Source organism: Aedes aegypti, chromosome 2 (genome assembly GCF_002204515.2).
Source record: "Aedes aegypti strain LVP_AGWG chromosome 2, AaegL5.0 Primary Assembly, whole genome shotgun sequence".
NCBI classification, from domain to species: domain Eukaryota; kingdom Metazoa; phylum Arthropoda; class Insecta; order Diptera; family Culicidae; genus Aedes; species Aedes aegypti.
Window position 1 is genome coordinate 329,644,309 of NC_035108.1, and position 23,794 is coordinate 329,668,102.

At 36.5% G+C, this 23,794-nt stretch overlaps 1 protein-coding gene across 1 annotated transcript; it reads left to right on the plus strand.

Moving 5' to 3' along the window:
- Positions 1-1,597: 1,597 nt before the first annotated feature.
- Positions 1,598-18,352, plus strand: LOC5571380. Its single transcript, XM_021845937.1, has 8 exons — positions 1,598-1,678; positions 8,513-8,709; positions 8,767-10,285; positions 10,344-10,879; positions 10,935-11,018; positions 17,430-17,830; positions 17,901-18,033; positions 18,100-18,352. The coding sequence occupies exons 2-8, from the start codon at positions 8,632-8,634 to the stop codon at positions 18,265-18,267; spliced, it is 2,919 nt and encodes a 972-aa protein (XP_021701629.1). The 5' UTR covers positions 1,598-1,678; positions 8,513-8,631; the 3' UTR covers positions 18,268-18,352.
- Positions 18,353-23,794: the final 5,442 nt, after the last annotated feature.

Below are 23,794 nucleotides of genomic sequence, written 5' to 3' on the forward strand. Positions count from 1 at the left end.
GCATGTACTTTGACGCATTCACCATCAGGCCGAAGCTTCACGTTTCAGGCGGGTATGCAGGTCTGTAAACTTAACCCAGAGTTGTGAGCTGAGTCCAAAAGACAGTTAATACGTTTTGTAACCGCAATCAATACTCCACCGCCTCTTGCTTTGGTACTGTTAAACGAATTGCGGTCATTACGGAAAACCGTAAAACGATTCCCAAACAGCTGAGCTGAATAGATTCGATCGTCGGGCCAAGTTTCGGTAAGCACTATTACATCGTAGTCGCAGTCCACTATAGTCACGAAAAAGTTAATTTGAGAACAGGAGCGAAAACTATTGAGCGAATAAAATAGGGCAAATGTACCATTAGTGGTGCACCTAAGGTAAAACTGCTAAAACATGGCGATAAAATCATGAAATATATGATTTTACCGTTTCATTCGATAGATCTCAAATTCTTCTTTCATTCAAATGTATGAAAATCACGATACATTTGAAATTTCCCTGCAAAAAGCCTTGCACCAATAATAGGAACACTGTTCCTTTAGTAGAGGTATGTTTTAGGAATGGTTCCTTTAGTGGCGCAATCCATTGATTTCTTATGGGACCCTCCACTATGGGTACTGATGCACCACTATAGATGCAAATGAGCATAAATTTAAAGCAAAATATTTTTTTTGAATAGTTTTACGATCAAATTTCATGAATATTATTCGATTACTTGTATAATTTTTGCATCGTACATAGTAGAAAAATATCACATAATCATTTATTAGCGCGAAACATGCCAAAACACACTACCTCCACTATTGGGCTACCTCCACTAAGGGAGCTTTTGCCCTAGGCAAACTTCAGTGAGCTGTTCATTTAGTGCGAATGCCGGAATAAAACAGGTGGAGGTCAGCTGCTCCGTGGAAGACATCCGCGTATGTTCATTCTGATATTTGAAACAAACAGTTGATAGTTACTCTAATGGACCATAAAAGTATTCACATGGCTTATCTTCTAACTATTATTGTGTTACATTTATTCTCAAATATTTTTTTTTCGAAATAACAAATTATTAATAGTTAATTTATTTGTTTTTGACAGGTAAATCGGTTCACCATAGAAAACAACAATCAATTAAATTCAAACCAGAAAACTATGAAAAAACATACTTAAGCCACTCCGGTAAGCTGAGTCAGTGGTAAATATTTCAAACTATAACAACGGTTATAATTTTATACTAGTTGCAATCAATTTGGCCATCTTTTGAAGCTTCTTAGTATTTTTTTTTGTTCAAATTCAATTCAATTCAATTCAAAATTTAAATTATTATATTCATGGTTCAAATTGAATTTTTTAGTTAAAAACTTCAAATCAAGTCGAGCCCTGTGTTCAGATTTGATGGAAATTTTTTTTTTTCATTATAAAGGTCTGTGGGGGCACCGTGCTCGTATGTTCTGAAGTTCTGTGACAATTCAAAATCATCACGACTGCGTTAGTTTTTAATGGACCATAAAAGTATTCACATGGCTTATCTCCTAACTATTATTGTGTTACACTTATTCTCAAATACTTTTTTTCGAAATAACAAATTATTAATAGTTAATTTATTTGTTTTTGACAGGTAAATCGGTTCACCATATAAAACAACAATCAATGAAATTCTAACCAGAAAACTATGAAAAAACATACTTAAGCCATTCCGGTAAGTTGAGTCAGTGGTAAATATTTCAAACTATAACAACGGTAATAATTTTAAACTAGTTGCGAACAATTTGGCCATCTCTTTAAGCGTTTTTGTAGTTTTTTTTTTCAAATTCAATTCAATTCAATTCAAAATTTTAATTATTATATTCATGGATTATATTGAAATGTTTAGTTAAAAACTTCAAATCAAGATTTCTCGAGATTCCTCCTAAGGGTTTTTTTTTTCAAATTGGTTTCGAGATGTAGAATGACCTCAGGAATCGAGCCCTGTGCTCAGATTTGATGGACATTTTTTTTTTTTCATTATAACGGTCGGTGGGGGCACCGTGCTCGCATGTTCTGAAGTTCTGTGACAATTCCAAATCGTCACGACTGCGTTAGTTTTTAACCTTTACGTTACCGACCTCCGACATGGCATTTTCAAATAGCTGCCATTTCGTCAATTTCCATTCGATTTTTTTTAAACAACCTTCAGTTGACTTTAAAAAGGAACTAGTTATTTGTCATAAATGGAAAATGCGGAATTCGGAACCACTCCGGAGAAATACCGGGTTTTACTAGGGTTACAAGGGAACCAAAATTTGAAAATGTGATATTTTTTTATTTATTGCAGTTACAAAACCAATGTTTTTATGTAATACGTAAGATTTTGATCGATTGCCATCATTTAAACATAATTTGAATAAGTGGACCGTTCCGGAGCACCGTAATCGGTTCCGCCAGGGCCCCGGACATTTCCGTTTTATGTTCAAAGCATACCGTGTGACGTCTCAATTTTCATGAATTCGGGAGAACGTGTCATTAAAAGTAGAAAAACTCGGTACGAACAGATGTGACCATTCCAGAGCTTTTGGCACAGGTTCCAAAAGAAGTTAAGCTACTTTTCCCAGAATGTCGTTTCTCCGAACTCCAGTTTCCCGTATATTCCGTTTGCCCTAATATCCCGTTTCCCCGAAATGGATTTTGGCACTCAAATTTGTCATATCTCCATACATTTCAGGGTGGTGAACTTACTGGTCATCTGATATGCACCCTTCTTTATTTTATTGGCGATTCTTACGAGTTTAACCGTCCTCAGCGTTTTTGGCAACATGTTTTTAGTCGAGAATGAGCAAATATCTCCTTCTTTTGATAGCTCATCGTTCCTTTTAATTCACCATCCTGCCAATGAAACCTATTCTAGCATCTATTTGAACTTCAGCCGCTTTTCGGGGAAACGGGCCATTCAGGGAACTTACGTTCTGGAAACCGACATTCGGAGAAACGACATTAGGGGAAAAGTAGCACAATCTCCAAAAGGGCATCTCCAAGGACATTTTCCGTTGTATGTCCAAAACATACCGTGCGACGTCTCAATCTTCATGAATTCGAGGGAACGCGGTAATAAATGAAGAATCAGTTTATTATCAACTGATTAGGCTACTCCAGATCCATTCGGTTCTATCTCACAGTCACATTCAACATTTTTGACAAATTGGAGTTAATACTCTGGAGAGTCATCAATTGACAGATACTTTCGATCAACTAGCTGAAATAAATCTGTGAGATTGTTCTAGAAAATTCGAAAAAAAATATCAAGTTGTTTTGTCACATTGGCAATTATAACCGCCTTAACCCAGGTAAATATCTCAAGCTATAGAATTCTTATCATGTTTGGTTATTCGCTTTTCAAAACAATATTTTGATAAGAATCTTTGCTGAAAAAAATGAAGCAAATTGGTGCAATCGTTACCGAGTGATGAGCATTTATGTTTCTGACACCCTTCAGATCATAAAGATTTTAAGAACATCGAAAAATAACATTTTGTAATTTTGTGATTTCTCGGAGGCAACTCGACCGACATGTATAATTTTTTGAAAGAAGCTCTTCATTATCTAACAGTGTATAGCCCATAATCACCACCCCTTTGAGTGAAAACAAAATGTCACAGTCACATCAACTTCAAATGAGGAATTTTGGGTCCCCAAGGAATATTGGAATATCTTTAAGACTAGGTGAGCAACGATCAGATTCAACACAAAATCTTAAAATAGAAGTTTTCAAGAACTTGTGAAAATATGGTGCAAAAATATCAAGAAACAACAAAGTTTTAGCTATATGAGTATTATTTTGTAGTAAAAAAAAAGCTGCGGATAAAGGGGTTAAGATTTAAATAAGTATAATTGGCAAAAATCGATAGAAATGTGTTATCATGGAAGCTTTGGATGCTGTTTCGTTCAAGAAAAGTAAAAACTTCCTTTACAGAAATAGTCAAGAAATTTTCTACAGCGGGTTGAATTTGAAATGACATTTCTTCTCAACTACGTTCGTACACGGTGGGACAGATGGTGGGAATCTGACAGCAGTCCAAAAATAAATTTTTCATGCTCTTCATATGAGACACCAGACTAACGTGATAACACTTCTTTTAACGTGCCATGAAAATATTCGTTTTAGCGAGCACTTTTTACGAAATTTTAAACACTGAACATACACGGTAAACAATTGCTCAGTTGTTAGTATTGCTGTGTGCATTTGAGGAGCAAATCTTCACTGAAGGTCCTTCAAATGCGGTAGAACAAAACAATCAAAGGACACCTAGCAACGATTACACACATCACCGCCTAAGACAAGACGTGTCAGGTCGAAGTACAAAAATGAAACCAATTGCTTGTCAAAAAAGACTTCTTCTCATTGGTCGGTTTGGCAAAGGCCTTCTTCCACATCGTTGAGTTGGATTACAACAGGGCGCTTTGTTGCTAGCCTGGCCGTGTTGCTAGTTCATAAATTAGAGTTTTTATCAAAAGTTTGGAAATTTTTCATGAAATCTTTTTGTTTCATTTATATTCGATGTTAAGTTTACCGCATGTGCTTTTACAATGCAAAAATAATTAAAACATGTTTAAATGAAAGCAAAATCATGGAAATTTTGTCAACTTTCTCTAAAAATCACGCCGGTTTTGCATATAAACCTGATTTTTAAATAAGCTAACATCCTCTATTGCACTGTGTGAATGAAGCGTGCAAGAAACAACAACATTATGAATTTTGATATTTGAATATGTTCACAAGATTTATTTAAAAAGGATACTGGTAGCACTGGCTTTTGTATCGTAAAGGTTATCGACTGAAAAACAATGGGAGTCTTAGTTAAGCTGTCACGTCCTGTCCTAGATCATCGCCAACCTAGAATAGAAAAGCTTACTTTGACATCGGATTGCCTGTAGGAAATCTTACCGCGTTTGACATTTGCACACACACACACAGCAATACTAAATTTTTTAAAACTTATCTGAAAAACAGTGGTGTTAACGGTTCTGCTACTTTTCCCCGAAAGTCGGTTCCCCGAATATCCCGTTTTCCCGAAAAGTGTCACATATTTGTCATAACTTCAGCCATTTCAGGGTGTTGATTGAACCAGTCATCTGATATGCTTCTTTTTTTGATTTGTGGTTCTTTCGAGTTTTATCATCCTCAATATCTGTTAAGTCGAAAATTACCAAATATCTCCTTCTTTTGATTTTTTTATCGTTCTTTCTTGTTTGCCACCATGTCGGTGAAGACTATGTTGGTGCCTTTCTGAACTACATCACTTTTCGGGAAAATGAGTCATTCGGGTTGCTGGCGTTCGGGGAATTGACATTCGGGGAAACGACATGTGGGGTAAAGTAGCACTCTATATCGACGGAATAATCAAATTCCACTCTTTGTACATTTGAGTATTCCTGAACTCTTTGTAACTACATAGAGTAAGGTGGTTCGACCTTAGTGGTATAATCAAAGTTTCCAGGAAAACAATAGCGGATGAAACAAAACAAATACCATACAGTGAACCTTCAACATCTTCTTCTTCTTCTTCTTGCTGGCGTTACGTCCCCACTGGAACAGAGCCTGCTTCTCAGCTTAGTGTTCTTATGAGCACTTCCACAGTTATTATCTGAGAGCTTACTATTCCAATGCACAGTGGTCCAGGAATCAGTTTTACGCGGAAAGATGCATTTTGGGCTTTAGAATGAAACATTAGACAAAAACGGTCTTCTACAAAGTTGTTTGTTTTAGTTAAGCCCTTTGTTTGGTGTTATTGAAAATTAGGGTGGACCACATTTTCATAGAAATTGTGTAACTAACTTTCTTATTTGTAGAAATTATATTATACATGCTTCAGCAAAGTTATAGACCAAGTTATAGTTACAAAAATAAGACATCTGTAATTTTTTGATATAATATACAGTTTTATTTTGTCTTTTGAACGCCGTCAAAACATATTTTTTATGTTTGCCCCAATCAGAGATATTCACAATCAAAGTAGGCATGTTTTTGAGAGAAAAATAACAATAACTCCTGAACGGAAGGAGATAGCGAGTTTCTTCACTCACCAAATTACGCATTTTTTAAAGCTCTAAAAGTGTTTCATAGACTACTTTTGGAAAAGTTGCTTGAAATTGAATGGTCTACAACTTTTCTGAAGCATGTATAATATAATTTCTGCAAATAAGAAAGTTAGTTACACAATTTCTATGAAAATGTGGTCCACCCTAATTTTCAATAACACCAAACAAAGGGCTCAACTAATACAAACAACTTTGTAGAAGACCGTTTTTGTCTAATGTTTCATTCTAAAGCTCAAAATGCATCTTTCCGCGTAAAACTGATTCCTGGACCATAGTGCAATGACCATTTTTTTTGCATTTGGAAATCGTGTGGCAGGTACGAAGATACTCTATGCCCTGGGAAGTCGAGAAAATTTCCAACCCGAAAAGATCCTCGACCGGTGGGATTCGAACCCACGACCCTCAGCTTGGTCTTGCTGAATAGCTGCGCGTTTACCGCTACGGCTATCTGCGCCCCTACACACAACCTTCAACATATTGACTATAATTTTGCTGAACAAACTTGTGTCAAAATATTTACCCATTTTTAGTTATTTCAGTTCCAAAATTGATTGTCTTAAACGAACTTTTGCCCCACCGGTGGGTCAAGAGTTCGAATCTAGTGTGGGGCAAAAGTTCGCTGGCTAATTCTTTTGTGACATACATACTTTATATCAGCCGTAAACTTATGTTTGCCGCAAAATACACACTAAATTTTAATTAAAAAATTGCCAGAAACAGGGTAAACAGGGTATATCAAAAAAATAGCAGTTTTTCGCAAAACCAGGTGGATATGTAAAATTTTGGTAACATTTTTCGCACGATCAGGCAAGTTTTACTAAATTTGAAGATAATATGTGGATTTTAGGCAATTTGCAAATTTTTCCGTGAGTTTATACATGGGTCGAACTTTTGCCCCGCTGATTCGAACTTTTGCCCAACTGCCCCACTATGGGCCAAAAATAGTTTCCAAGCATCTATGCAAAAACTACTAGAGTAAAGTGGGGCAAAAGTTCGAGTGGGGTAAGAGTTTATTTTTAAGATTTCTAGCTCAATTCAAAACAAATCTTATAAATGTCATGGTGGTTCGAATGCTATTCAAGTAAAAGACTTTCAATCCAAATATCATAAAAATCGATTTAGATTTGGAAAAGTTATGGCTGTATGTTGTTTTTCGACGTGAATATTGTAATTTTTGGTCAAACTTTCGTTGCATGGAATCAATTGAAGATAAAATCTTTTTCAGTATTTTATGTAAAGGCGTTTCTAGGCCTATCACAAGTTTGCTTTGAGGTGTATTAGTTTTTGCTTTAATGCTTGAAAACAATTTTTGGCCCATAGTGGGGCAAAAGTTCGAATCAGCGGGGCAAAAGTTCGACCCATGTATAAAATCACGGAAAAATTTGCGAATTGTCTAAAATCCACATATTATCTTCAAATTTAGTTAAATTTGTCTCATCGTGTGAAAATTGTCACCAAAATTTTACATTTCCACCTAGTTTTGCGAAAAACTGCTATTTTTGAGTATATTACAATTAACCTGGTTTTGGGCAATTTTTAGATGAAAATTGAGTGTGTATTTTTTGTCAAACTTTAGTTTACGGCTGGTGTAAAGTATGCCTGTCATAAAAGGATCGATATTTTATGTTTTAGCCAGCAAACTTTTGCCCCACACTAGATTCGAACTCTTGCCCCACCGGTGGGGCAAAAGTTCGAATAAGACAATCAATTTATTAATCAATCAATCAATTAATTTCAAAACTGTTATATTTAAAAATAGGTAAATATTATGACACAAGTTTGTTCAGCAAAATTATAGCCAATATGTTAAAGGTTCACTGTATAGTGTTTGGTTTGTTTTAACTGCTATTGTTTTCCTGGAAACTTTGATTATACCACTAAGGTCGAACTTTTGCCCCACCTTACTCTATCATCGTTCCTTGTGGAAATAGTCATCGGAAAATGTTTTTCCCGGTGACTTTTTCAGAATTACTATCAGTTGCTAATATTTGTATAATGTAATGCTTCGCATGCAATGGTGATATAAGCATTATATTTTTTTTTTCAAAAATTTGACATTTTACAGCACTGATTATAAGATACATTTTTGACAACACTAAAACAATCATTACTTAGAAACAATAAACAAGAGCAACACGCAATAACTTGAATTCGAAAAGAGCTCCGTGATCTTAAAATTCTGAGGTTTTCAGACAGTTGAGCTATTATTTCTCTTATCAGATGCATAGTCTCCATAAACATGAAACGAGCTCACCAGTTAGCAATCCACCGTTAACTGAACATGAATATCTTTTCGCGCTTGCACAACGCGAACTGTTCCACAGGAGCATGTAACAGAATCAAAAGCCCACGCATTTTCTGTTCGGAGAAGTAATTTGGAAATAATTCATACTTTTTCTTAAAACCTGTTGATGTTTTATTTATTGATTCACAAACCACCAAAACGCATGCCCATCGCCAGTGCCTAGCAATAGAAGCAACAAACCCCTAACAACGGACTCTTTAGTAACGGGCCCCACATCGATATCGACCAAAGTAAGGCTTAGCTTCCAGCGGCCTAGTTCCCATCACCCGCCCAAAATGAACAGACGCAACAATGGTACTTCCATGCAACACACTTCCAAATTTACATCCTCCAGTCGGAAGTCGGTTCTTCAGGTGATGTTTGATGAAACTAAAATTCTATCTCATAACTGAGTCTCATTTTACTCGCAGGGAACCAAAAACTTCGTCTGGGATAGAGAGGAGTTATCATCCAATCTGCCCTACTTCAATCGCAACTACGAGATTCCATTCAATCGGCCGCCTAATGAGGTCAACTTTCTAGGTGGACTGGGCAGCAACAAAGCCCACTACAGGTCCAAGGTACACCCGCAACGGGTTTCAACGGTACAGAAATTGATGCGCATGAGGACGTCTAACCGAATGTTGGAAACGTTGACGGAGGACTTGCGGAAGGTGAATCTTTGTCGACACTCGAAGAAAGTTAAACACAGGGACCGACACATCGGCGAATACATCAACAAGATCACTGATGAGCTTCAGCTGGCAGGGAATGTGGAAAAATCCACACCTTCGGAACAGTCGGATGTGCAATTTCAGGCCAGTGCCAGAAAGAATATTTCAAACGATGACTACAAGGAGATGATACAAAAGTTGGATAAGATGCTTCTGGATGATCAAGGTCCCAGAGCAAGCTATGGGACCACGTTTCGAGACTGGGCACTTCGAGAGCGGTACAATTTCAAAAACAAAAACAACATTGATATGATGAAACGAGAGAAGGAGAATTTGGAGTCGGAGATGGGATCATCGGTGGACACGAAGCCCTGCGACTTCATCACGGCGGATGGACGGCGAGTAACGAAGTTGAAGAAAGCTACTAGGATTCCTCACCTCGAGGGGTACATGTATGGTCCATTTACGAAACTTCCCCGTTTGGATCCACTGTTGGAAAGCGAGACAAAATTTGGCATTCCTTTGAGCTTATTGGTTCGATCGTACCGCGAGATGGATTCAATGAAGGAAGGCGAACGGAATGTGATCAATACAAGACTGGCCCACATGAGGATCCCCTTGTGTCCGAGGAGTAGCGACGAGTCTTCCGACGACGAGGACAAAATGGAAGAAGTGAAGATCCTGTCGTTTATACGCACTCCATACTTTCGGATTCCAATGATTCGAACGCAAAAGAAGCGACGGAAGGATCGACTTCGCAGCCGTTGGTTGAAGAAGGATCGCTTGAAAAGAATCACTATGCTGCTGTACGACCGTTCGGAGGAGAACATGAAGCACAGGAAGCGAAGTGGTAGGCACCGACCAGGATCGGATTCGGATTCGATGGATTCGGCTGGCGTGAAGAGGCGAACAGCTTCTAAGCAAACGAAGGAGGATGTGAAACCGGAGTTGTCGGATAAGCGCAAGCGTTATTTCGAGTTCATCGAGCAAAAGTCTCTGGAGTATCGTCGACTGTACGACGAATGCTTGAAGCAGCGAATGACATCATTCCAAGACTTCAAGAACATCGATTTAGATGATAAACTTTCGGACACCTCACGATCGAAGTCGAGATTACAAAAGTTAAAGTCACCCGAAGAGGTGAAAGATCCACAGGAGAGGGCAATGCTACGATTTCCTTCGAACCGTTTTAAAAGTTTATCAAGAAGCGATGGTCTAATGGGGTCATTCTACATTGATCCAGAGTTCCATGACAAAGTAAAGGATTTGAAGATGTGTAAGTATGTTGGCTGCAAGAAAGGAGCTTGGTTTTTCAAAATTGTTTTTTACACTAGATAAGAAAGGTTCTAAATACTACACCAGCCTGATGCGAGGTCGCGTAGATCCTCGTGAGCGATTGCAAGTTAACGCACCGGATTTCGACGAAGAACAGCTTGGATTCAAAACAAAGTTTTTCAATCGTTTGGCCACCGAATGGGACAATTACTATATCCACGAGCTCCGATACCGCCCAAGGATGAGAAAGTTTTGTCCGAAAACAGACATTCTCAATATTCGCGAACAGCGTCGTAAAACTTTCCTTCAATACTACATAGCGGAAAATTTGCTGAAGATTCGTGAAAAACAGATGCTAGAGAGGAAGTTTGCCAAATGGATTAAAGATTTTTGCAAACAAACGAAGCCGCTGTTCAAAGTGTGGAAGGACAAAGCTTACGATAAGGTGCTGGAAATGTCCGATCGGGAAAAAGAAGCTCAACAGGAATCGAAACGATTGCGGAATGTGCTGCAAGACCGGCAAAACAAGATTCAAGCAATCACGGAAAAGATTCTCTTGCTGGAGGAACGGTGGACTAAAATCATGCAGATTAGGGTAATGACATTTGCAGTGCTCCTTTGGACTAGAGATTTTCTAATTTTGATTTTAGAACTACTACTACCTTTTGATGGACTCACAATGGAGACTGGAAAATGATCACTTGCATCGGTCGGCTAACGGCAACCTGCTTCCGGTAAGTTTTTGAGAGCATACAGCCATACCCCGGTGTGGGGCATTAATTGGTACCGCGTAGATGGAGTTCATGTCTTCGTCAAAGTTGTTCAACGGGTTTAGCATGATTCATTAATCTTGAAATCCAAAATGTTGGATGAGAAAAAAAATGGTAACCACAAAATTGTTATTTCTATCATAAGAGCATGCCATGCACATTTCACCCACAGTAATTTCACAGCTGCTTACATCTGGTGCAACTGTTTTTTGCATCATCATTTGTTTTTATATCAATATATCAAATATTTGCTGAAATGTTTCGACCCATTCTCACTCGTCCGACCCATTTTAACCCCTGTAAATATTTTATAACCGACAATAAAACCATTGAAAATTATTATAATTTAATTTGCTATCTACGACCCTATATATATACAATCGACACTCCATATCTCGTGACATCGACTAGTGGAGACATAAAATTATGGAATATCGACTTACGGAGAGCAATACATTGCGGGGATTCACTGGTTGGAACATGGCAGCCTTCTATTTAGCAAATCCGACCCGTTAGTTGGAACGACAGCTGTTGAAAATACTCGAGACGCACGCAGCTGGAGAGCAAATCGTCACGATTTGTACACATACATGCACATTTGTTCTATATATGGAGACTTCAATGCGACGGTGCTCAGATATCAAAGTCAGTTTGACATCTACTATTGACATTCGAGTGCTTTTTAGTTGAAATATAATCCATCTAGCACTAAACCGAATAGCGTCTCCCGCTTTTTTACTAGCGCTGCCTCTCCTGTACGTTAAACATAATGTCGGAAGTAGTGCGCTGTATAGATCATCAGATACTCTATACAGCGCACTATTTCCGACATTATGTTTAACGTACAGGAGAGGCAGCGCTAGTAAAAAAGAGGAAGACACTATTCGGTTTAGTGGTAAGGTAAGATTCTTCACAGGCCTTGTCTCTAACATTCGCTCATAAAATTATAGAATGGAGACTTTAAAATATTTCAGAAAAAACGGTTCATTATGGAGAGCCGTGGTTGAACCTTTATATAAATGTGATAAGCTGCTCTGTTTTGCTCAAAACCTATAAGCTAGTATTAATATAAGTTGTCTCTAACCGAAGAAACACATATATTGATCAAAAAAATGTTTAAGACCTCTGCATTTATTTTTATTAAACTTTATCAAAAAATAAAGGCATATCAAACCCGTAAGACGCAAATGCCCTCAAAAATACAACCCTGGCAAAGTGTTTTATTGTGACCATGAAAAACACGTTCTCTAAGAACTCCTCCATACTCTGAAACCAAACAAACTGATATTTTCAACAATGAAGTATGATTTTCGAAGGTGGAAAGTTTATCACCAGAGTATACGTCAATAAAACGCTGTTTCTAACGTTGAGCAGACAAAACCTTCAAACTTCTTTGCTTTATAACATTATTTTGGTCATTAAGAAAAAAAAAGACAAAAATTGCTCTGGATAGCGAAGTTATGTCAGAATGTACTACAGTAATCATAAATTACATTCACTCACAAAAACAACAATAATAACGCTGGTGGATGCAAAATTCACGTGCAAACAATTTTCTTTTTGTGGAAGTGCTCATAAGAACATTAAGCTGAGAAGCAGGCTCTGTCCCAGTGGGGACGTTAATACCAAGAAGAAGAAGGCAGGATAACTCCATTGGGAGACTCAATGTTTCCATACAAATCGCAAAGAAACGAGACTGTCGCGTTTTGTCGGAAGCTGTTAAGGCGAAGTAGGCCGTCATTGAAATTTGTACGCGTCGTTGATGATTGTTGCAATTTCATCTAATGATTTCGAATCAAAGACAATCAGTTGGTTTTGCACTGACACAGCTGTCAAATTTAAATTCAACATAAACTATCAAGACTGAGTTTTTTTTACTTTGAATTGCAAGCCGATCATCATTGTTGCCAAAACGAATGACGGACTACTTAGCCTTAAAGATCGCGAACTTCTTTTTTTTTAAGATACCGACACGTTAATGCTTCCAGTAGACGATTTGCTCTTTGAAGGAAGCACCACACAGAACAACGGACTAGCATGCAACGCCTAGTGGCACAGTCCACAGTGGGACGGATTGAGGTTTTAGGAGGAAAGATAGAACTCACGCCTTCAATTGTGATTTTACGTAAAAATAATGTTCTACAAAGTTGTTTCTAATATAAAAACATTTTTTTTGGTCGGAACGAAAATTAGGGTGGCCCTATGTTAAAAAAGATAACCATCAAAACTTTTTTAATTTACGGAATATTGATATAGTTTGTTCTACAAAGTTGAAGATCGAAAAATTTTAAGCTGATTTGATAGAAAAAGTTTTTTCCTAGCTCAAAAATTGACCGTTTTAGAGCATTTTTCGCTATTGATGTAGGGTGGCCCATCAAAAATTGTTTATTTTTGGGTTTAATTTTTATTATTTCAAGTTTCTTAGTAAAATTGTCTTCCCATTACTTTCAAGACTAATTGAAACGCAAACATAGGAGATATAGCTAATGGAAACAAATAAATACAAGAGTCTGTTCGTAATGAAAATTTAATTTACTTCCTTGGACATAAAATATCATCGATACTAATACATACGATATACAAATGCAAAATGAAAAATATGGCAAAGAAAGCTCTCAGTTAATAACTGTGGAAGTGCTCATAACAACAATAATCTGAGAAGTTTGATCTGTTTTAGTAGGGACGCGATGCCAAAAAAAAAAGAATATTGATACATTTTTTCTGATGAAAAGTTGAAGACTTTTTGATAACCAAAAAAAAAACATGTTTATATGTTTGTATAGTTGGGAAACAAAATGAAATGTGTTGACATGACGATAGTGTTTGTCAGCTTAAAAATGTGAATAATCGTATTATACTTCGGCGGATCTGTTTGCTAATGATATGACTGGTTCATATATTAATAACCGTTACTAACAGATTTTTGAAGGAAATCCCAAATTTACTATAATGTTCAATTTTCAGGCATGGCTATCTCTAAATTATAGCCTTCATTAATCAAAACATCTAAACATGATCAAATAATGCATATAGTTATTCTTCTTAATCTAGCCTTGAAAGTCAGCGTCATAATCATACCGTTCCAGATACGATATATCTTCTACGGTGGACAAATTACTAGTAATTGAGCATTCGTTACTTCCAATCAGAATGTTTCCCAAAAAGCCCGGCAAATCCCAGAACAGAAGTATTCGGAAGTTTGGGATGAGTCATGTCAGGAAATTCAATCGTGAGGTAAATTTAGAAGATATTTCCAAAAAACTCCTTATTTGTATTGCTGAGCTCCTTTGACTCTTTTCGGAAGTACGTATATAAGAATAAGAAATAAGTTATTTTTTTATTCTGATTTAAGGTGAAGATGAATCGAAGCCAAACCTCAAATTTTCAAGAGCACAAATCTGGAGAACCGAATACCCGTTTGAGCTGAAAACTTAATCGATTGGTCACCTCCAGCGAGTGACCAATCGATTAAGTTTTCAGCTAAAACGGATGCTTGGTTCTCCAGATCCGTGCTCTTGAAAATTTGAGGTTTGGCTTCGATTTATATTCACCTTAAAGCCGAAAGATAATAATTGTCATGCAAAAAAAAAAAAATCTTTTTTTGCCCCAACTGCATTTACATGTAAAAAAACGTTTGTTTTTCATGAAAAATGTTTATAACTATTCACCGAAAAAATGGTATAGGCCTTAATATATGTGTCTCAATCTTCTAAAGATGAAGTAATGACAACTTTGATGAGAAATCTAAAAATAAAAAAAAATATAACACAAACATAAACAATTTTTGATGGGCCACCCTACATCAATAGCGAAAAATGCTCTAAAACGGTCAATTTTTGAGCTAGGAAAAAACTTTTTCTATCAAATCAGCTTAGAATTCTCCGATCTTCAACTTTGTAGAACAAGCTATGTCAATATTCCTTTAAATGAAAAAGTTTTAATGGTTATCTTTTTTTACATAGGGCCACCCTAATTTTCGTTCCGATCAAAAAAATTGTGTTTATATTAGAAACAACTTTGTAGAACATTATTTTTACGTAAAATCGCAATTGAAGGCATGAGTTCCATCTTTCCTCCTAAAACCCCTATCCGTCCCACTGTGCAGTCAAAATACGTTCCTGACAAAAAAAATTTCCGAACTGAAGCGGGAATCGAACCCACGCTCCTTGACTCTATGCGGCTAATAGCTTGGTAACACTAACCGCACGGCCACGAAGCCCACAACATCTTGAACATCTTGAAGAGAACAAGCACATAGTTTTACTTATGACGACAAAACCGAACGTTTGTTGGAAATCGTCTTGGAAGGTCTCTCAAGTGAAAACAAAGAAAATGGAATAAATGATTTACTTGGATTTTCTTCAATCCAAGTGATCATTATGAAAAAGAGAACCAAAAATGATGTTCTTCGGAAAGGGCTTTTTCAAGAATATTATTTAGTTCACTTTAACAAAAGTGATCTAAATAGGCCCCTCCGATTTTGATTTTAAACTGAATTTATGACAAAAGGAAGGATAAATTTTCCACCAAGCAAATCGTTTTCGACCTTTTGTCCATAAACCTTTTTAACTGAACAATTGAATTTAATGATTGATGCAATGTTCGAAATCGCCACAATGGCTGAAGCAGTCCAAGTAGGTGTTAAATTTACTAACAAAGTTGTTATTGGATAACGTTTCTCTAATGGATCCAAATATTTGTTTAAATACTTTGAATTGGAATCCTCGTTCTTTGAATGCTAGAGAGCACGAGGTGTTTTCTAACAGCTAATAACGAATCTATGACATTTGGTCGAAAGACATTTGGTCGAATGACATTTAGTCGAATGACGTTTGGTCGAAAATACATTTGGTCGAACGGACATTTCGTCGAATGGACATTTGGTCGAAAAGGCTTAGTTGCAACAGAAAGCATATGATATTTGGTCGAACTGACATTTCATGGAAAAAAATGTGCTCGAATCTAAATACTACGGAAACAAAGTTTTACGTTTAGTCTGACTACCGTCGAGAGTAGCATTTTTTCGCTTAAACAAGAAATTGAAAAAGTATCAGCCATTTTACCAACGATCTATATGCGATTAGCAAAATTTTGATATTCAGTTTGATGAACGCTCTTCCAACGTATTAATCTACCTCTTGGGTGTTTGATGTTTCATGCTGCTTTCTTGTCCAGGTATGTTCTGAGATTCAAGATAAGCTGATCTTAAATGGAAACAAGCCAACTTTTGTCACCTCAGTCAACTGATCTTTCCTTACCCGATACAAAGAATCAGCACTTTTTTCATTTTCAATAATCCAAATCTTCTACTGCAAACTCTGTTATTCACTCGAGGTCATCAACTTTGTCAGCAAAACCATATATATTTGCTTGAGGAATGTTATTAAGCTGGAAGCCACAATAAGCTAATTGACCATAGGTAGAGTTACCGACACCTGACATTCACTTCGCCATAAAGGTTTTCTTCAAAGCAATTTTTTCCTGCCGTTTTCATTCTGATTTCCGGATTCAAAAATCTCACCCACGTCCATTGAGCTGCAAGACCCGGAATGCAAAGAAAAAGCTCGAGCTCTCTCTCCGAATGCTTCCATCAGATGAGCTGATCTTCATTACGAAGAACGATGATATTTCAAAAGAATAATAAATGAAGAAAATAATATGTGCACATCATTGAGTAATAAAATAACTTGTTCAGCAGTTTTTAAAAGAATGATGATATTTTAGAAGAATAATAAATTCACTAGAGCTCAGTATTTCAGTTAATGACAAAAACTGTTAAATAGTTCATTTGGATAATCATTGAAATTTTTGATTTTGGCATAACTTCAAATTACAAATAAAAAGGTGTATCAAATTTGAAAATAAGACTACAGCAAATGTCCCATTTCTTATTCAACAAAAGTTAATGATTCAGATTATTCAAAAAAATACGTTATCTTATCAACTATGCAAAACAAATATCAATTTTACCAATTGATCTTCCAATAAACCATTTCAAAATAAGCTTTCATCCAAACTTCCGTTCAACTAAACAACATTCGACGAAAATAAGTGTTCTAAAGACATTCGACCAAATGTCCATTCGACTAAATGTCCTTTCGACCAAATGTACTTTCGACCAAATGTCATTCGACCAAACGTCATTCGACTAAATGTCATTCGACGAAATGTCCTAAAGCCGCTAATAACATACATATAGTAGTTATTACTCAAACTTATTTTAAACCTGGATCAAAACTAAAAAGAGATCCAAACTTTTTTGTTTATCCTAATGATCGACGGGATGGGGTTTGTGGGGGAGTTGCAATCATCATTCATCTTTTTTCGTCATTTGAAATCAAACATTACATATAACTTATAATCTATAATTACAAGGTCTCCGACGCCGTCCGCAACTGCCATTCCTTGTTCATCCGGACGGACGGCCTCAACATCGGGACGGAAATCGCTGCCTTCTACCAGGAACACATTTTCCCCGAGCTGGAACAACATCCTAGCTGCACCCCCGATCCAGGGCTGTTTCTCATCGGACTCGGTCAAATCAATCACCGCACCATTGAACTGATACAAAAGTACAACGACAAGCTAATGGTGTTCAGTCGAATCGATTATCACTACAAAGGCGTCCTGCAGGAGTTTCCACGGTATTTCAGTAACCATAACGATATGCTGGAAACGTACCACAACAAGGTCACGATGATACAGCGCAAGAACGAAGCCATGAAGCTCCAGGTGCAGCAAATGCTGGGGGAACCACTGAGGAAGTGTGTTAGCAAGTGAGTCATTTTTGAACTATAACAATTGGATAGTTGGTATTTTATTTCAATATGATTACTTTTCATGCAGTAAAACAATGCGCATCACAAATTCAATCCTCAATCAATTGTATGACTTCATTCGGAAATCGAAAAACCTCGGCAAGGAAATCATTCAAATCAGTAACATGGAAAAGTTAGCAATAATCCACCAATTCATCGTGGTGAGTGCCTACAATTTTTAAATCGTTGCTTAAGTATGGTTTCAGGTAGATGTTTGCTTATTTTAGGATTTATTGGCAGACTTGGATCAACTACCGTTGGACATTCTAAGGAGTTCGGAGTTGGAGGCCCGTAAAAATAGAAAGCTTGCACTGAAGCAGGCCAACAATGCTCTCAAGAGGAAGGAGGTATTTGATTTGCTTCGGAAACAGCTCAGATGGCATGTGAAGAAGTAGACAGCGAATCGAAACCGCACGATGCAAAACAGTGTACTGATATGATAACCGTTATGAATGAAATAAATTGACTGTACCCTTGAAATTTATACACCAATATCCACGGTAGTTACCACGCACTACTATTACATAGGGGTTCCTTATTTTTCGAAAATGAGAAATATTTCAAGTTCACCATTTTAAAAAGTTTGATTTTATTATTTAAAATCGGATAAGCATAATTGGTCCGTAAGTTGACGCAAAGTGGTCCCCAGCGGACCTGAATGTATTAGATATAAGTGACTCCTGTGTGCACACTAGAGTGATGCAGATTTTGAAATTTTGGCTCCTATATGCTTACATGATTTTCATTATGGTAAATAGCATCCTCCTAAAATTTGAAGTGATTCGGAAGAAATTTGACTGTGCACACGCCATTTGAAGTTTGTATGGAGATTACTATGGAAAACGCCAACTTTTTAGGTTCAGCCCTTTGACTATTCGTCATAATATTTTATGGAAAAGTGAACAAACTTTTCTTATGTGGAATCTTTCAAGCTACAACTTTGCCGAAGACCACATATTCATTTGACTTAAGGATAAATTGTTATTTATCATCATAAAGAGGGTTTGCATGTATCATGCTTTCCCAACTGCTCGGCAGGCAAAAATGGTGCTCCTGGCGGAAAGAATAGATCAAAGTAATCCAGGCTACTATGTTCTACAGCATAACAGCAGTGTTGCTCTGAAAGTAATTGAATGATCATCTCAGCCTGATTAGACTTTGTTATCAATAATAACAAATTATCCTTACATCTCATCAAAATGTGCTCTTCGGCAAAGTTGTAGCTGGGAAGATTTCACATAAAAAGAGTTTGTTCACTTTTCCATAAATTATTATGACGAATAGTTAGAGGGCTGAACACAAAAAGTTGGCGTTTTCCATAGTAATATCCATACAAACTTCAAATGGCGTGTGCACAGTCAAATTTCTTCCAAATCACTTTAAGCATAGGGGAGAAAAAACTTCAAAATTTGCATTAGTCTAGTGCACACGCTACACTAAGTGCGAAAAGCCGCTAGTTATGTTCACGAGCATTGTTGATTTTTTTTTTAAATGATTCCAAATTGGAATTTAGAATTAAGAATTCTGATGTTTGAGCCATTTAAGCCATTATTCTTCTTGGCATTACGTCCTCACTGATATAGAGCCTGCTTCTCAGCTTAGTGTTCATTGAGCACTTTACCTGTTATTAACTGAGAGCTCTCTTTGCCAAAGTTGCCATTTTTGCATTCGTATATCGTGGGGCAGGTATAATGATACTCAATGCTCAGGGAACTCAAGGGAATTTTGATTACGAAAAGACCCTGAACCGACCGGGAATTGAACCCAGACACCTTCAGCATGGCTTTGCTTTGTAACCGCGGACTCTAACCACTCGGCTAAGGAAGCCATTTAAACCATGTTTAGTTGATTTGAGCTTATGAAAGCCATCTTAAGCCAATTTTTGTAATTTTAGGCATTGTAAAAATCTGTATTATAAGAGCTGGTTTAAGCCATTTCAGCACTTGAGCATTTGAGGCACTTTAAACCAATTTTAAGCCATCAGAAGGCCGGCTCCAAAGGTACGTTCCCCACCAGTTGGGAGATTTGTTTAAGCCATACGAACAGTTTTAAGCCAATTGGGCTATGTTGAGCTTTTCAAACCTTTAAACAATTCCAAACTTATTTTAAGCAATATAAAATCATTTGGAACCACTTAAGCAGCTCAGAATTATTTTAAGCCTTTTCAGTTCAATAATTTAAAGCCTCATAATAAACACAAAAAAGGGCTTTTTCAAGCCAACATAACCGATTTCATTTCAATTTTAGCCATTGTAAGCCATTTTAGGCTACAGGTTGGACTCGATTATCCGGAACTCTATTATTCGGAATTCGATTACACGTTTTTGTCTCAAGCACCAATTTACCACTATTTAGTCAATTAAGGGTCACTGAATCCATTGCCGTTTTCAAAAATATCATGGCACGTCTAGTTTTTGAGATACAGTAATGTCCCGATTTTGTCAGCTCCATGCTGCATTTAGGGACTTTAATCGGAAAAAACAAATTCGACTGATTTCAAGTCATATTTTAACTTTAGGATTTTATTCTATGATTTTTTTTAATAAACAATGTTTTTTGACTTCCATTCTTTATGGACCGTAATCTATGGTAACATTGTCGTTTAAAGCCGTTTTAAGCCGTTTAAGGCCGTTTTAAAGGCATTTTAAGCCGTTTCAAGCCGTTTCAAGGCATTCCAAGCCATTTTGAGCCGTTTCAAGCCATTTAAGGCATTTTAAGCCATTTTAAGACGTTTTAAGCCGTTTAAAGCCATTTTAAGCCGTTTTGAGGCAATTTAAGCCTTTAAGCCATTTAAGGCATTTTGAGGCATTTTAAGACGTTTTAAGACGTTTAAAGGAATTTCAAGATAATTATAGAACGAAGCCACACCTCAAATTTTCCAGAGCACAAGTCTTGATAACCAAACAATGCTCCGCGTTGAAAATTTATCCCATTGGTCACCACCAGCAAGCAAGCAATTTGATTTATTTTCAACGCGAACTCTTGTCAGATTCTCCAGTCTTGTGCACTTAAAAATTCAAAGTTTGACTTCGTTTTACAATCACCTTAAAGCCATTTAAAGCCGTTTTGAGGCATTTTAAGCCATTTAAGGCATTTTGAGGCGTTTTAAGCTGTTTTTAAGCATTTTAAGTCATTTTAGTCATTTTAAGGCTTTTTAAGCCACTTTAAGGCATTTCAATCCATTTTAGGCCATTTTCAGCCGTTTTAAGGCATTTTAAGCCGTTTTAAGTCATTTGAGGCCATATTGAGCCGTTTAAAGCTGTTTTGAGGAATTTTATGCCATTTGAGGACTTTCTTAGTCGTTTAAAGCCGTTTAAAACCATTTTCAGCTGTTTTAAGCCGTTTAAAGGCATTTTAAGGCATTTAAAGCCATTTTGAGCCATTTTAAGCCGATTCAAGCCGTTTCAAGGCATTTTAAGCCAATATCAGACGTTTTAAGCTAATAATAATAAGTTTTAAGACGTTTTAAACCGTTTTAAGGCATTTTAAATCATTTTAAGCCGTTAAAAGCCGTTTCGAGGCATTTCAAGCCATTTTGAGGCAGTTTTAGCCGTTTTAAGGCTTTTTAAGACATTTCAAGCCATTTTAGGCCATTTTTATCAATTTTAAGCCATTTCAACCCGTTTTAAGCCGAATCAAGCCGTTTAAAGGCATTTTAAACCATTTTAAGCCGTTTTAAGGCATTTAAAACCATATTTTAGCAGTTTCAAGCCGTTTTGAGGCATTTTTAGCCATTTAAAGCCGTTAAAAGGCATTTCAAGCCATTTTGAAGCATTTTAAGTTATTAAAGGCATTTTGAGGCATTTTAAGCCGTTTTAAAACAATTCAAGTCATATAAGGACTTTCTAAGCTGTTTAACCCTCTAATACCCAACCCCGCCTTTAGACGGGGTACACTTTGGAATTTTGTGTATTTTTTCGTAGCTCGGAAATCAAAATGATTTTATTTTTGGCTTAAACCTTGACTCATAACACGCATATATGACAAGTTTTATATGACTTTTGAAATTTTTTTGCATTTTTTAAAATTGTTTGAAAAATTGTATTCGTATATAACCTACAAATGCCCGGGGTTCATATAACGTGTAAAATAAAAAATCGAACCTTTTATATTTTTCTACGATCAACCTATCACAAAAGAAAAGCTTGGTGGTATTAAAATAATTTCAAACCTATTTTTCCGTAAATTTCACGGAAAATAAAAATATTTTCAGAAAAATATTAAAAATTTAAGATTTTTAAAAGTATTGTAAAAATTTGAATATCTGTTATTGCCAAAAATCAGTAACTAGAAGAAGCTTCAAGAGGAAATGAAAAAGGTTAGGGATGTTCAAAAATAAAAATTATAAAAATCAAAAACCAAAATTCATAGATTTGCGAATAAAAATAAATCATTGCCCAAAACGTTTAGAACGATTTTAGATGACTAAAATATATATTTAGATCGAAAATAAAAAGATGGGTATTAGAGGGTTAAAGCCGTTTTGAGGCATTTTATGCCATTTAAAACCGTTTTAAGGCATGTCAAGCCATTTTGAGGCATTTTAAGCCATATAAGGCATTTTGAGGCATTTGAGCCGTTTTAAGGCATTTTCAGCCATATTTAAGCATTTTCAAGCCGTTTTGAGGCATTTTAGGCCACTTGGGGACTTTCTTAGCCGATCAAAGCCGTTCAAGGCCATATTGGGCCGTTTTAAGCCGTGTTGAGGCATTTTAAGTCATATAAGGACTTTCTGAGCCGTTTAAAGCCGTTTTGAGCCATCTTAAGATGTTTTAAGCCGTTTCAAGGCATTTTGAGGCATATAAAGCCATTTTTAACCATTTTCAGCCGATTCAAGTCGTTTCAAGGCATTTTAAGCTACTTTTAGACGTTTTAAGCCGTTTAAGACGTTTTAAGAGGTTTTAAACCATTTTAGGGAATTTTAAATTATGTTAAGCCGTTCAAAGCCGTTTTGAGGCATTTTAAGTCGTTTTAATCCGTTAAAAGCCGTTTAAAGCCGTTTTAAGGCATTTTAAGCCTTTCAATTCGTTTCAAGCCGTTTTAAGCCATTTTAATCCGTTTAAAGGCATTTTAAGCCATTTCAAGGCATTTCAAGCCATTGTTGAGCCGTTGTTGAGCCGTTGAAAGGCATTTTGAGCCGTTTTAAGCCATTTTAAGCCTTTTTAAGCCCATTTTTATTTTAAGCCGTTTAAAGCCGTTTTGAGGCATTTAAAGCCACTTTATGCCGTTGTAAGCCGTTTCAAGCCGTTTTAAGGCATATTAAGCCATTTTAAGCCGTTTTGAGGCATTTTATGCCATTTAAAGCCGTTATGAGGTATTTCAAGCCATTTTAAGGCATTTTTAGCCATATAAGGTATTTTGAGGCATTTTAAGCCGTTTCTAGGCATTTTAAGGCATTTTAAGCCATCTTAGGCCATTCTCAGCAGTATTAAGCCGTTTTAAGCCATTTTAAGCCATTTTCAGTTGTTTCAAGCCGTTTCAAGTCGTTTTAAGCCATTTTAAGGCATTATAAGCCTTTTAAAGCCGTTTTGAGGTATATAAAGCCATTTTATGCCGTTGCAAGCCGTTTAAAACCGTTTTAAGGCATTTTAAGCCGTTTCAAGCCGTTTTAAGGCATTTTTAACAATTTTAAGCCGTTATAAGCCGTTTTGAGGCATTTTATGCCATTTAAAGCCGTTTTAAGCCGTTTTGAGCCGCTTTAAGCCATTTTAAGGCATTTTAAGCCGTTTAAAGCTGTTTTGAGATATCTTAAGCCATTGTTAGCCGTTTCAAGCCATTTTTAGCCGGTTTATGGCATTCCTAGCCGTTTTAAAGCCATTTAAAGACGTTTTAAGCCGTTTAACGCCGTCATAAGACATTATAAGCCATTTTAAGCCGTTAAAAAGCATTTCAAAGGCATTTTAAACCATTTTAAGACGTTTT